This window comes from Neolamprologus multifasciatus, chromosome 18, assembly GCF_963576455.1.
Source record: "Neolamprologus multifasciatus chromosome 18, fNeoMul1.2, whole genome shotgun sequence".
NCBI lineage: Eukaryota > Metazoa > Chordata > Actinopteri > Cichliformes > Cichlidae > Neolamprologus > Neolamprologus multifasciatus.
Genome location: NC_140456.1, coordinates 16,466,127 through 16,480,316, shown reverse-complemented (window position 1 = coordinate 16,480,316; position 14,190 = coordinate 16,466,127). Strand labels below are relative to the sequence as shown.

The following is a 14,190-nucleotide window of genomic DNA, read 5'->3' as shown; positions in this document are numbered from 1 at the left end:
ATTCCTGACATTAAAAAAACAAAACAAAAAAAAACCCCATAAAAATGTGAAAGACTAAAAAATTTAAATGCAAGAAAAAAAATCCATTAATTACAGGTGACATGTTTTAGATGAGTTTTTTCTAATGTAAATATCTCATAAAAACACAAGAACATCATCCACATGTCACATGATATGGACCCACAGCATTATACAATTCAAAGTAAAGTTAAAGAAAGTTTCTTCATCCTCTGCTGATCAACCCTCTGACCTGTGATGTGCTTTCTTATATTTAACGGGTCACTGTAAAGTGGCTGCTATCGGCTGGAATTCATGTATGATAATTTAATAACTGCTTCCTTTTACTTTATTAGAAAGGAAAGGAAAACATGTTTAGCCTTTTTGTTTATTTAAATGTTTATTTTAAATTAATTGAAAATAAATCCTGAGAAGAAACTGCTTCTCAGGCTGGCCCTGTTGTTGGAAATGGTTGGGCCGTGGCCAACCCTCTTCCTAAACATGAGCTCCTGCGTTAACAATCCAAACAAACTTTAAAAAAAGACATTTAATTTTATTATTGCACATAAGTCACATTGTAACTTTCTATTGCTTTCTCCCCCCTAAGATGAACCTGCCAAATTTCTAAACAAAGCCAGAGGTACCATGGGAATGTCATCGACTCTCAAAGGAGATCTTGAGCTGAGCTGTGAGGTTTCATCTGCCAGTGCTGCTGTTGTGTGGAGAAAAGATCAAATGGAGATCACTGAGGACCAAAGAACTACCATCATCTCCAAAGGGACTCAAAGGAAACTCATTATCAAGAGTGCCAAGAAGATTGATGAAGGACATTATTCATGCGAGACAGCAGCTGACAAAATCACATTCCAGGTTAAGATAAAAGGTAACGCTGCATGATGGCACAAGTCTGGGTTTTTTTATGTTGATTTGGGAGTATTTGATGGCACAGAAACTTTTTTTTTCCTCACAGAAACTCCAGCTGTAGCTGCCTTCTCCAACAAAGAGTCAGTCCAAAAGGAAGTGAAGGCCACTCTCTCCCAAAAAGCAACTCTTACTTGTAATGTGTCAGATAGCAAGACAGAGGTGAAATGGTACAAAGATGGCATGCTGTTGATATCCAGTAGGACCATATACTCAGAAGCAAAAGGCAACACTCGCCAGCTGGTGATTGAAAAGGTGGAGAAGAGTGATGCTGGAGAGTATACCTGTGAAGCTGGAGGGGACAAACTAGTCTTCAAGATATTTGTCACAGGTGGGACAGCCTGGTTGATTCATTTATATCTAAAGATTTTTAATCTTTATAAATGTATAAAATTCATAGTAATGCTCATGGTGTACATTTAATAATCTAAACCATCCACTATCTTGAAGTGCCAAAAATATACATATTTAGATTTATCATATCATCCTATCAAGCGCTAAGTGTGTGTTTCATATTTTGCCTCTAAATTATTCCAATCATCTGTGATTTTAAAGCTTATGACAGCACTGCTCTTCTTACTTGTGTTACCCTCAGATTCCCAGTCAGCTTTCATCAACAAGGAGTCTATTCAGAAGGAGGTTAAAGCCACGCTTTCCCAGAAAGCCACGCTGAGCTGTGAGGTGGTCGATACCAAGACAGAAGTGAAGTGGTACAAGGATGGCAAGCTGCTGACTTCCACCAAGACAATCCATACTGAATCAAAGGCCAAGAATCGCCAGCTGGTGATCGACAGTGTGGAGAAGAAGGATGCTGGAGAGTACATCTGTGAAGCTGGGACTGAAAAGCTTGCCTTCAAACTACAGGTGGCAGGTAGGGGCAATGATCTAACTGGTTTGATTCATGGGGCTTGCAGGTGCTGCAGAGAGAGAGAAATTTATCATCCATATTCATGGTCTCCTCAGACACACAGGTCCAGTCAGCTTTCTCTAATAAGGAGTCAATCCAAAAGGAGGTAAAAGCCACCCTGTCACAGAAAGCTGTTCTAAGCTGTGAGGTATCTGATAACAAGACAGAAGTGAAGTGGTACAAGGATGGCAAGCTGCTGAGCTCCAGCAGGACAATCCATACTGAGTCAAAGGGCAAGAATCGCCAGCTGGTGATTGACAGTGTGGAGAAGAAGGATGCTGGAGAGTACATCTGTGAGGCTGGAACTGAAAAGCTCACCTTCAAACTACAGGTGGCAGGTAAGATTTTTTGAAATCATAGCATTACTTAGTTTCTATATTTTGAATAAATATTATCTGATGTTTTTTCCTTTCATGACTCCTCATTCAGAGGCCCAATCAGTCTTCTATAATAAGGACTCTATACAAAAGGAGGTGAAAGTCACTTTGTCCCAGAAGGCCACTTTGAGCTGTGAGGTTTCTGATTCCAAGACAGAGGTGAAGTGGTACAAAGATGGAAAGCTCCTGTCCTCCAGCAAGACTATCCACACAGAGTCTAAGGGCAAGAATCGCCAGCTGGTGATCGACAGTGTGGAGAAGAAGGATGCTGGAGAGTACACCTGTGAGGCTGGGACTGAAAAGCTTGCCTTCAAACTACAGGTGGCAGGTAAGGGCAGTGCCCTAACTGGTTTCTAGTTTTTCCTCTTGAGTTATGCGCCTTACAGATATTAAACCTATTTGTTTCTGGACAGCAAAGAATTTGAATTTATTTTCATGGTTTCCATAGACACACATGTCCAATCAGCCTTCTTTAACAAGGATTCAGTTAAGAAGGAGGTTAAAGCCACCATCTCCCAGAAGGCTGTCCTGAGCTGTGAAGTAGCCGATGCCAAGACAGAAGTGAAGTGGTACAAGGATGGCAAGCTGCTGACTTCCAGTAAGACAATCCATAGTGAATCAAAGGCCAAGAATCGCCAGCTGGTGATTGACAGTGTGGAGAAGAAGGATGCTGGAGAGTACATCTGTGAGGCTGGGACTGAAAAGCTTGCCTTCAAACTACAGGTGGCAGGTAGGGGCAATGATCTAACTGGTTTGATTCATGGGGCTTGCACGTGCTGCAGAGAGAGAGAAATTTATCATCCATATTCATGGTCTCCTCAGACACACAGGTCCAGTCAGCTTTCTCTAATAAGGAGTCAATCCAAAAGGAGGTAAAAGCCACCCTGTCACAGAAAGCTGTTCTAAGCTGTGAGGTATCTGATAACAAGACAGAAGTGAAGTGGTACAAGGATGGCAAGCTGCTGAGCTCCAGCAGGACAATCCATACTGAGTCAAAGGGCAAGAATCGCCAGCTGGTGATCGACAGTGTGGAGAAGAAGGATGCTGGAGAGTACATCTGTGAGGCTGGGACTGAAAAGCTTGCCTTCAAACTACAGGTGGCAGGTAGGGGCAATGATCTAACTGGTTTGATTCATGGGGCTTGCACGTGCTGCAGAGAGAGAGAAATTTATCATCCATATTCATGGTCTCCTCAGACACACAGGTCCAGTCAGCTTTCTCTAATAAGGAGTCAATCCAAAAGGAGGTAAAAGCCACCCTGTCACAGAAAGCTGTTCTAAGCTGTGAGGTATCTGATAACAAGACAGAAGTGAAGTGGTACAAGGATGGCAAGCTGCTGAGCTCCAGCAGGACAATCCATACTGAGTCAAAGGGCAAGAATCGCCAGCTGGTGATCGACAGTGTGGAGAAGAAGGATGCTGGAGAGTACATCTGTGAGGCTGGGACTGAAAAGCTTGCCTTTAAGATACATGTGCAAGGTATGACTCTATGGATGTCACACTTATAATAATATAGTGTAACGTGTAAAATATATTTTAGATCGTTTAATGCAAAGGCTTCTTCACAAAAAAATGTTTTTGTGTTTGCATTGAATACATTGTTGGGTGCTTCAGTTTTGGGATCCAGTATTTGGTTTAATTTGATAAAAATTGTTGCAGCCTTTGAGTAGAAAATTGAGTTATGTTGTTCAAATCACCTGCTGAGCTCCATGTTTTGGTCTCTGGTTACAAGATCTGGTTTCTTTAGCTGGTTATTTGCCAGCTTCTGGTTATCTGAGTTATCATGCATTTGCTGTGCGTTTTTGTGTGCTTTCAGTTGAACTGTTGTTTTTGTACAGGTAATCGTACTGTCCCCTTACTCCATTGTAGTTGATAACAAGACAGAGGCGAAATGGTAAAAAGATGACAAGCCGCCAAATCCCAGCAAAGCAGATCACATGGATTCAAAGGGCAGGATTACTTAAATGGTGATTGACAATGTAGAGAAGAAAGATGCTGGAGGTTATATGTGAAAAGCAAGTGAAAATTGGGGATGTAACATACAGGTTAAGCGTTTTAACACCTAAAAGAGAAGTACATGCAAATTATATAACAAAAACTATGTAATAGTTATTGTCATTACTGTTAATGAATATTACAGTAACTCACTGACTCCTGAATCATCAAGCATCATACATCAATGTTGAATTTATAGAAAAAAACTGTTGCAAGACAGATGACTGTCTAGGCTCTTTGTGTTGCTCTGAGTGGAGCTGAGTTGAAGCTGGTGGGCACTAAGTTTGGAGCTTTTAGGTGGGGCATTGTAAAGGCATTGTAAGAAAAAGGAGAGTACTGGAACACAAAGCAAAAACATGACAATAATCATGCTCTTATAATAATCTTATAAGAGCTCAATCAGCTGATCTGACTCATCATTTACATAGATTTATACATTTATAGAGATTTTTTTTAAATACTTTATGAAATCTTTGTTTAGGTTTATTTTCCTGACACCTGAATTGAGTAAAACTGGAAGAGAAACTCAATGAAAGATTTAGAAATTTTTGTTTTTGGTTTGGTGGAATTGCAGATGTTTTCACATATTTGCATATTTTGTGGTCACGTTAGATTTTAGCTGTTAAATATTGTTCCCTGGTTTTGGCTTTGCTATGTATTTATCCACTTTGTTGCTATGAAAATTGATTTTCTAGGTTATATTTATCTCACATCACACTTAAACTTGTTACATTGCCATGACATTAATCACTGTTATTTCTGCAGAGATCCAAGTGAAGTCTGCCTTCTCCAGCAAAGAGTCTATCCAAAAGGAGGTGAAAGCTACTCTCTCTCAGAAAGCCACTCTCACCTGTGAGGTATCTGATATCAAGACAGAGGTAAAATGGTACAAGGATGGCAAGCTTCTGACCACCAGCAAGACAGTTCATGTAGAGTCAAAAGGCAGGAGTCGGCAGCTGGTGATCGACAGTGTGGATAAGAAGGATGCTGGGGAGTACATCTGTGAGGCTGGGTCTGAGAAGCTGCCCTTTAAGATACAGGTGTTAGGTAAGCTCAATAAGTTGTCTCTAGTACTTTCCTACTGTATGTTAATGAGCTTTAAAATAGTCTTAGTTTGTAGTATTTCTGCCAGATTGCCTCGTTTGTATCCAGTAAGTTGAGTCATAGTTGCTTAAAGCTGTTTTGCATTTCACATTGATTGATGTTTTTTCTTTCCATTTGCTGGTCAGAAGCCCCAGCTGGCTTCTCTAACACGGAGTCAGTCCAGAAGGAAGTGAAAACTTCTCTCTCACAGAGAGCCACGCTTAGTTGTGAGGTTTCAGATTCCAAGACAGAGGTAAAGTGGTACAAGGATGGCAAGCTGCTGACTTCCAGCAAAGGAGCCCACATGGAGTCTAAGGGCAAAACTCGTGAGCTGGTGATAGAAAAAGTGGAGAAAAAGGATGCTGGAGAATATACGTGTGAGGCTGGAACAGAGAAGCTGGTATTTAAGTTGCAGCTAACAGGTACATTTATTTTAAATATAACACGTTGCCAATGGATTACCACTTATTTGTACAAAGTACTGAAAATAAGTTCTTCTTTCTAGATTTAGCCATAAAGTTCCAGAAGAAACCTGTCAAGGACACATGCGTGGTTCAAGCAAGTGAAAGCATTGTTTTATCCACTGAACTGACCGCAGAGGGCGGTAGTGTGAGGTGGTTTAGAGATGGCGTGGAGCTCAAGGAGAGCAGAAAGTATGAAATGAAAAAAGAGGGCCTTTCTCGTACCCTGATAGTGAAATCTGCAGAAATGAAAGACAGTGGAACGTACTCTTGTCAAACTGCGGATGATAAACTGGAGTTCAAAGTTCAAGTTAAAGGCAGGTCATAGAAAAGTCTTAAATACGACTCTCATGCATCTGCAGATGCAAGATTTTTCTTTGAACTTTTCCCTCTCATGCTTTCTTCTCAGATTCAGCTTTGAAGTTTGTTCTCCCTTTGAAACCTGCCACAGTGGAACTGGGAGGTACACTAAGCCTGATTTGCGAACTAAATCAAGCTTCAGGGGATGTTGTATGGCACCATAATGGCCGTGAGATTAAACCTGGAGGCAGGTTCTGTGTCAGAGCAGATGGTGCTAGGCGAATTCTCACTGTGACTGGCATGACTAAGGAAGATGAAGGAGAATACAGCTGTGAATGTAGAAATGACAAGACATCTGCTAAAGTCTCCTCTAAAGGTAATTAACTAGTTTAACTAAAAAAAACATATTTCCAGGATGGAAGCCTTTTCTTTATATAATTATGCTTTATTCCTTTCAGCACCAAGATTAGTGAGGCTGGTCACCAAACTGAACAACGTGGTTGCAACGGAGCGAAAAGATGCTGTTTTCAAGTGTGCCGTCAGCCCAGCAGACGTCAGCGTCAGATGGCTCCACAACAGTATCCCCATCGTTTCTGGGCAGAAGTATAAGCTTGAGCAAGGTGGTGGCAGCCACTCACTTACCATCACCTCAGTCACTCAGAAAGATGCAGGAGAGATAAGTGTTGATGCAGAAGGCAAAAGCTGCAAAGCTACTCTACAAGTGCAACGTAAGATAATAATGGGAATTATTGTTTAACTGTTTATATAAATGAACACATTATTCCATCTAACATTCTTTGTGTCCCTTCCAGATGAACCTGTGACTTTCAAGAAAAAGCTAGAAAACCTGACAGTGGAGGAGCAAAGCGAAGTGAGGATGGAAGTGGAGCTCAGTAAGGCATCGGATGAAGTCAGGTGGATGAAGAACAGTGTAGTGCTGCAACCTGCAGGAAACATGGAGATTCGGGTAGAGGGAGCTAAGCAGGCTCTGGTCTTCCAGAGTGTGACTTATGCCGACCGTGGCATCTACTCTTGCGAAACTCTGGATGATAAGACCCAGGCCAAGCTCAGCGTGGAGAGTAAGACTCATCAAGATTAATGTTTTAAATACAGAATATGATGTGCATATCATACAAGAAGAAGAATGTCATTGTCATGGCGCTTGTTATCACAAAATCAGTCCTACATGTTAACACTCTTTTCCTTTTCCCTTCAGTGAAGAAGATCCAGGTAATAAAGGGTCTAACAGAAACCAAGGCACGTGAAACAGAGACAGTAACACTTGAGGTAGAACTCAGTCAGGCCAATGTTGAAGGCTCCTGGAACAGAGACAGGGTCAAATTAAAGTCAGGGTTAAACTGCCATATCACAGCTCTGGGAAAGAAGCACATCCTGACATTGTCCAGTCTCAAGCAGGAGGATGCAGGAATGATTTCCTTCCAGGCAGAGGGAGTGCATACTTCAGCTAAACTGATCGTCACAGGTAACGGTGGGCTCATGTTTGTCCTCATGAGGTCTAGGTTTCCTAAAAAAAATCCAGTCTAAAAAAAAGTCTAATGTGCTGATTCTACAGAAGCTCCTGCTATGATCTCCAAACCTATTATGGATATGAGTGTTCCTGAGAAGGAGAAGGTTACGTTTGAATGTGAAGTGTCCAGAGCGAATGCAGATGTTAGATGGTTCAAGGTGAGAAATTATTACTGTCTGCTGATTTAAATGTGTCCAGTACACATGTAACATTTTGAATAACACCGAATCTGCAGGATGAGGTGGAACTAAAACCGGGAAAGAACTTTGCTATTCATTCATTGGGCCAAAAGCGCACTTTGGCCATCAACAAATGCTGCCCTGAAGATGGAGGCACGTACATCTGCCGTACTACTGATGATAACACCTCCGCCAAGCTCACTGTTCATGGTAATTACTAATTATGCAACAAAGTAAGGAAATCAGTAAGGCACAATTAATCTAGGTTCAGTAAAGTTTTCTGTACTTGGCCTCTTTTTCCTGCAGCCAGAGATATCAAGATCATTAAGAAGCTGGAAGATTTGGAGGTAATGGAGAAGGAGAGTGCTAAATTTGTCTGTGAAATCTCACACGATGAAGTGGAGTGCCAGTGGTACAAAGGAAACACAAAACTCAAAGCCACTGACAACATAAAGATGAGGCAAGAGGGTAAGGCCTCAAGAAATTGGAAAACCGTTTTAATTAAGCTAAGCATGTAATGCTACAGGATTTGCCTTAATAAAGATTGGGAATAATAAGGATGTTTTCACGATGATGTCTGTTTCTAATTCCAGGCAGAACTTATGTGCTGCTTTTCAAGTCTGCTACCCCAGAAGATATGGGTGAAATTAAGTTTACAGCTGAGAAAGCATCTTCAACTGCTAAACTTAAAGTGAAAGGTAAACGAATATGTGTTCTGTGCACTAAAATCACATAACACTGAATGCATGGTTGCATGGTAATAGCTTATCAGTCCAATGCTGTTACACACCGCGATGTTCAGTGTGGCTGCAAATGGATTATTTCTTCTCACTATGTTAAGAGCTCTTAGAAAATTGCAAACAATAAAACACATGTTTAAATTTGATGAACAGCTTGACTTCTGTTAGTCAGTTATTCTCCCAGAATGTGTCCACATCATTTACTGATACAAACAATAAAACTTGAGGAAGTATCATTCTAAGAGAGTCACCACATTGTGCCATTCTGCATATATTTATTCTTTATATTGGTAAGATATAAAATCCATTTGCAACTTCACATTCACATTGTCACTCCTCATTGAAGCTTGATGGCAAAATGAGCACTCAACAACAGCACAGCTTTACAGTTTTATAATTTTATTCCAGAGGAAAAGCATTCTTTTTGTTTTTAAATGTGTGATGGCTTATGAAGATTGGATCTCAAAATCTCCAGCAGTACAAGAATGTGATTTAATTGTGAAACAGATTACTTGTACCCACAATGCAGTATTGTTTCACCAGTATTTTAGTCTATTGCTATGTGATTTCTTGGCAACATGCTGGCACCATAATATATGTTTTGTGGTTATAAATTAGATATTGTTAGGGCAGCACAGTGGAGCAGTTCACGGCATGAAGGTCCTGGTTTTGAATCCACCACCTGGCCGTGGGCTTTCTGTGTAGAGTTTGCATGTTCTCTCTGCGGCTTCCTCCCACAGTTCAAAGACATGCAGTTGGTGGGATTGGGTTAACTGGTGATTCTGGTGCCTACAGGTGTGAATGGTTGTCCATCTCTCCGTGTTAGCCCCGTGACAAACATACAGGATAGCCTCCTGCCCTATGACACCTATGATAGGCTCCAGCCTAGGCAACATTATGACATCAACAATATGTGGTGTAGATAAGACTTCAGAGGCCTAAGAAGCATTTGTGCCAATTTTTTTGATCAACTCCTGATTGTGAAGGAGGATTTTGTAGGCAAACAAACATATTTTGTGTGTTATAGTAAGATGTACGGTGGCCCTGAGAGGCCAAACGGACGGCAACTTAAGAAAACACCAGCAATAAGAAAAATGCTGCAAAAGCACACAAAACACAACGGAAATAGGAAAAAACAAAACAGAAATAGGAAAAACGACAACAGAAATAGGAAAAAACAGATTTCCAAAAGCACAAGGAAAGTGTTTCTGGGGAGACAATAACCCGACGGACCAGTTGCAGGAACCAAAATATGCTAAGAATTGCGCTGGGAAGATGTGGAGGATCTATCGGTTTTGTGAGGAAACAAAAGATGAAAGGTAAGTGTGTTAGCCTGACTATTAGCCTAAAAATCCGTCATCAGTATTATATGAAACATGATAAAGCACAACTGCAATGTTTTGGGTTCCTGCAACTGGTCCGTCGGGTTATTGTCTCCCCAGAAACACTTCCCTTGTGTTTTTTCCTATTTCCATTGTCGTTTTTCCTATTTCTGTTTTGTTTTTTCCTATTTCCGTTGTCGTTTTTCCTATTTCTGTTTTGTTTCTTCCTATTTCTGTTGTCGTTTTTCCTATTTCTGTTTTGTTTTTTCCTATTTCCGTTGTGTTTTGTGTGCTTTTGCAGCGTTTTTGTTATTGCTGGTGTTTTCTTAAGTTGCAGTCCGTTTGGCCTCTCAGGGCCGCCATAAAGATAAGATATTTAGTGCATCTGATTCGTTAATTTCTATTAGTATGAAAAGATCATTTGATCCTGAAAGAGAATAGCTGTCTAGTTTTGTATCAGTTGCTGTAACTTGCATATATGGCCTAATTTTATGTTAGTGTCATTATATACTCTTTCTTTTTTCTTTAGCTTTTGCAAAACATGTTATATTTCAATGCAAGCAGTAATATATCACCAAAAGGATTAATATGCCATACAATTCATATACCATCTGAAAGTACTTTAACTTATGCATAGACACCGGCAAACCCTTTGCAGTGATGTCCCTTTGCGGCACACATAATAGTTTTCATTGATTAAGTGTTATTGTTACTGTAGAGCTGCCTGTGAAGTTTGTGAAGCAACTCAGGGATAAGATAGCGATGTATAAGCATCGTGGTCATCTTGAATGCCAAGTGTCACGTGCCAGTGCTAAGGTGAAGTGGTACAAGAACAAGACGGAGATCAAACCCAGCAAGAAGTACGAGATCAAAAGCGAAGACCTGTACCGAAAGCTCACCGTTAATGATGTGGACTCTGGGGATGAAGACACGTATACCTGTGATGCCACTGATGACAAGACATCCTGTAAACTGCTTGTGGAAGGTAAAACAGTGGATTGTGACAATAGTTCATTTTAAACTTACTGCCACTGTAAATGTAAATACTTTCTCATTATATCCTCAGAAAACACGCCATCAGTGTCCAGTTCAATGAGGTGTATGCCAATCTGAAACAGTGTACTAATGGGAAATATGTGTATAAAAGGTTCTTAATATGTTATCTCTCAGTTGTTCTATAACAAGCCTGACCTACTAAATTAATTAACATTGAAGTTGAAATTTTAAGATTTTTCTTAATCTAAATGAGTAACTAAATTTTAGTGCAACCTGTTTTTAGTTTTGCTGATGTGTTGAAGTTTAATGTTGGGAATTTTCTGTTATTACAGAAAAAAGGCCTTTGTGCATGTACCACAGTGTGGGGTACAGTGTATGAAGTCACAGGATGACTTCATACACTGTATGAAGATGCGTTGCTCTGGATAAATGAAAGTCTTATACTTAAATACAGTTATTTTGCATATAATGTGTGGTGTTTCCATCCTATAAAGTAAGATTTATAATTCCGAACCCATTGCTAATAGTTGGTAGCAATAATAGTTGCATGCAGCATTAAAAAAAAATAAATCCCTTGTTTGAGCTGTAGCTCTCAAAATTCACATGTCAACTTCATTAAATATGGGCAAGCATATAAGCAGTCATATGTGTAAGGTCATTAAACTATCATATTTGAATATCATTGATGAATGTTTACACATGCTAATAGATCATTCAGACAGTTGTGCATATTTTAGCCAGTCAAGTAAACAATGTGTAGGGCTTGACCAATAAATCCTAACGGTGAATATATCAGATAGCATCACGAGAACATGCTATAAACAAATCGTGTCGGTGGAGAATATTGATGAAGTTATATATCAACACATGAAACACATCTCTCAATGTGAAATTTAAAAAACAAACAAGCAATAAAACAGTAAAAATCTGGGGGATCCCTATCAAGATTGTTTGCTTATATTTTGTTTTGACCTTTGAACTCTCAAATATCCTTATCAACCTTAAATTCCATCAACCCTAAAGCTACACTGGATAAGTGTGACCTCAAGGTTGGCCTCAACCTTTAGTTCATTTCATTTACACACACAGCCCACTTTGGTTTTGTGTAGGCCAGACCAGTGAAACTCCCCTATCTGCCACTGTACTCAGCATTAACTACAAATTTAAGCAATGAGATCATTTTAATATAAAAAAGAAGCAATTTCTACAGTATGTCTCAGTTTGCTGTTGTAGTAAATGAAATAAATCTGTCAGCACAATTGTTTTGGCTTAAAATTGTAAGTAAATGTGTAACATTACATAATTTCTATTGTTTAATTACTTTGTTGCCATCAGGGAGGTCTTTGTCAACTGGAAACACTGTAAAACATATGAAAATACAATCCTTCTTTACATTTTCCAATGTTAAACAACGGGCTGGATTGGAGTCTTCGTGGTGCTGATTCTGGCCCCTGGGCTTTATGTTTGACACCCCCGCTTTAGTTCTTGACTTTCATGCAAAAAAATGGATGTCATTTCTTAATTTCTTGGAAAGAATGTGAAGTATTTGCAGTTGATGAATTCTTTTCACTGATCCATTCTCTTTTTATGATCCCTTCAGAGCAGTCCATCAGCATAGTGCGGGAACTTAGTCCAGTAGAAGTCACAGAACCCTTTGCAGCTGTTTTTGAAGTGGAAATCAGTATGGAACTGGTGAAACCTCCTGTATGGACTTTGAATGGAGTTGCTCTGCAGGAGGGGCCTGATGTCGAACTGGAGAAAGAAGGCACAATGCACCGTCTCACTTTCAAAAAGACTAAAGCATCAATGACGGGAGCTGTACAGTTTACAGCTGGGAAGAGCAAATCTTTAGCCCAGCTCACAGTTAAAGGTAAAAGTTTTCAGTGTTGTGTTCACACAGAAAATTCTGTATGTATACACAGAAAACTCCCATTAGATTTGAGCTGAGTCTAATCAGTCATTGTTGCTCACATTCAGAGCGCCCACTTGAGATTGCAGAAGCCATTAAAGATGTTAAGGCGAAGGAGAAAAGTTCAGCCATACTCAGCTGCAAGTTCTCTGCTCCACCCAAAGAGGTTAACTGGTTCAAAGGTCGAGCACCTCTGGCAGCTTCAGACAAGTACAACATCAAGCAAGATGGTACACGTGCCCAAATTACCATTCACAGGCTGACTGAGGAGGACAGTGGAGAGTACCGCTGTCAGTCTGGACCTGCTGAGACCAAAGGCACACTTACTGTTGAAGGTACGTTTTCCAACTTTAAATTGTCAAAAGACTGTGTTTAAAATATGGATGAAGCCACCGTGACGTCAGCCACCTATTAGTTCCCTATTGTGAAGCCTCGAGCTCAGAGTTTTCACTATCACCATCCATTTTGGTTCTTTGAAATCAAATGTCAGAATCTGACTGAGAAACCGAGGACATTGCACGCTCTTTGGCTAAAGATTTTCAATAATAGTTGACATTGATATTAGTGTCATTCTAATATTATTTTCAAAAGACTTCTATCCAACCAGAAGTCTGTTTTCTACAGTCATTGGTGCAACCAATAAAATAAATGCAGCACTTCCACATTTGCTTTTTATTTCAGATCAAGAAGCTACATCCATCTTTTATAGAGTCTATTTGAATATCACAGAGTTCCCCTAGCATAAACCATAAAGCAATAAAGAAATTGATTTGAAATATTTTGTGATTGCTCTTCAAACTGAAACTGCTGTCCTGATTCATCTGCCTAGTGCGTGAAATCAAAATCACCAAGCACTTGGCCAATACAGAAGTCGATGAAGACAGCGATGCGGTATTCACCTGTGAGATTAACTACGCTGATGAAGAAGCTCAGTGGCTTCTGAATGACAAGGTGCTCTTCACAAATGAAGTTAACACCATCGCTCATGAGGGGAAGGTTCACAAGCTGACACTGAAGAACCTGGCACCTCAAGATGGAGGAACAATCACCTTTCAAGTCCGCAAGGTCAAAGAGTCTGTCACACTCAAGGTTAAAGGTGAGAGCATTAAATGCAGTTCCAGAGTTATTTGATATTTCACAAATGAGGCTTTTATTTATCCCTCAATCACTGTTTTACTTTCTGCAGAGAAGCACGCTGTGTTCCTCAAGTCACTAGATGATGTTATTGGAGAAGAGAAAGGCATGATCACTCTGGCGTGTGAGGCATCCAAGCCGAGAGTTTCCCCCACATGGAGAAAAGAGGGTAAAGTCTTAAAAGCTGGGCCAAAATATGAACTCCTTCACACAGGCAAGTCTTTGGGCCTGATCATCAAGGATGTCACCAAAGACGATGCTGGGGAGTACAGCTGTGACCTTGGCACTGAGGTATCCAAGGCAAAGGTTACGGTCAGAGGTGTGTTTTTCTATCATTTTGTA

The 14,190-nt window shown here is 40.2% G+C and overlaps 1 protein-coding gene across 20 annotated transcripts in view; it reads left to right on the top strand.

Moving 5' to 3' along the window:
- The window catches only part of obscnb (obscurin, cytoskeletal calmodulin and titin-interacting RhoGEF b), a 57,531-nt gene that overhangs the window by 8,526 nt on the left and 34,815 nt on the right, over positions 1–14,190 (top strand). For 18 of the 20 annotated variants that reach the window (XM_085140196.1, XM_085140201.1, XM_085140200.1 and 15 more), the window contains exons 9-32: positions 605–880; positions 968–1,249; positions 1,514–1,789; positions 1,882–2,163; positions 2,255–2,530; positions 2,651–2,932; positions 3,025–3,306; positions 3,399–3,680; positions 4,962–5,243; positions 5,426–5,701; positions 5,785–6,057; positions 6,150–6,416; positions 6,499–6,768; positions 6,853–7,119; positions 7,257–7,523; positions 7,614–7,726; positions 7,804–7,957; positions 8,054–8,215; positions 8,341–8,445; positions 10,528–10,794; positions 12,406–12,675; positions 12,783–13,049; positions 13,544–13,810; positions 13,901–14,167. In XM_085140196.1, coding sequence (XP_084996322.1) covers positions 605–880; positions 968–1,249; positions 1,514–1,789; positions 1,882–2,163; positions 2,255–2,530; positions 2,651–2,932; positions 3,025–3,306; positions 3,399–3,680; positions 4,962–5,243; positions 5,426–5,701; positions 5,785–6,057; positions 6,150–6,416; positions 6,499–6,768; positions 6,853–7,119; positions 7,257–7,523; positions 7,614–7,726; positions 7,804–7,957; positions 8,054–8,215; positions 8,341–8,445; positions 10,528–10,794; positions 12,406–12,675; positions 12,783–13,049; positions 13,544–13,810; positions 13,901–14,167 — 6,012 coding nt within the window. The remainder of the gene's footprint in view (positions 1–604; positions 881–967; positions 1,250–1,513; positions 1,790–1,881; positions 2,164–2,254; positions 2,531–2,650; positions 2,933–3,024; positions 3,307–3,398; positions 3,681–4,961; positions 5,244–5,425; positions 5,702–5,784; positions 6,058–6,149; positions 6,417–6,498; positions 6,769–6,852; positions 7,120–7,256; positions 7,524–7,613; positions 7,727–7,803; positions 7,958–8,053; positions 8,216–8,340; positions 8,446–10,527; positions 10,795–12,405; positions 12,676–12,782; positions 13,050–13,543; positions 13,811–13,900; positions 14,168–14,190) is intronic. The other 2 variants (XM_085140197.1, XM_085140202.1) reach the window with 2 other exon arrangements.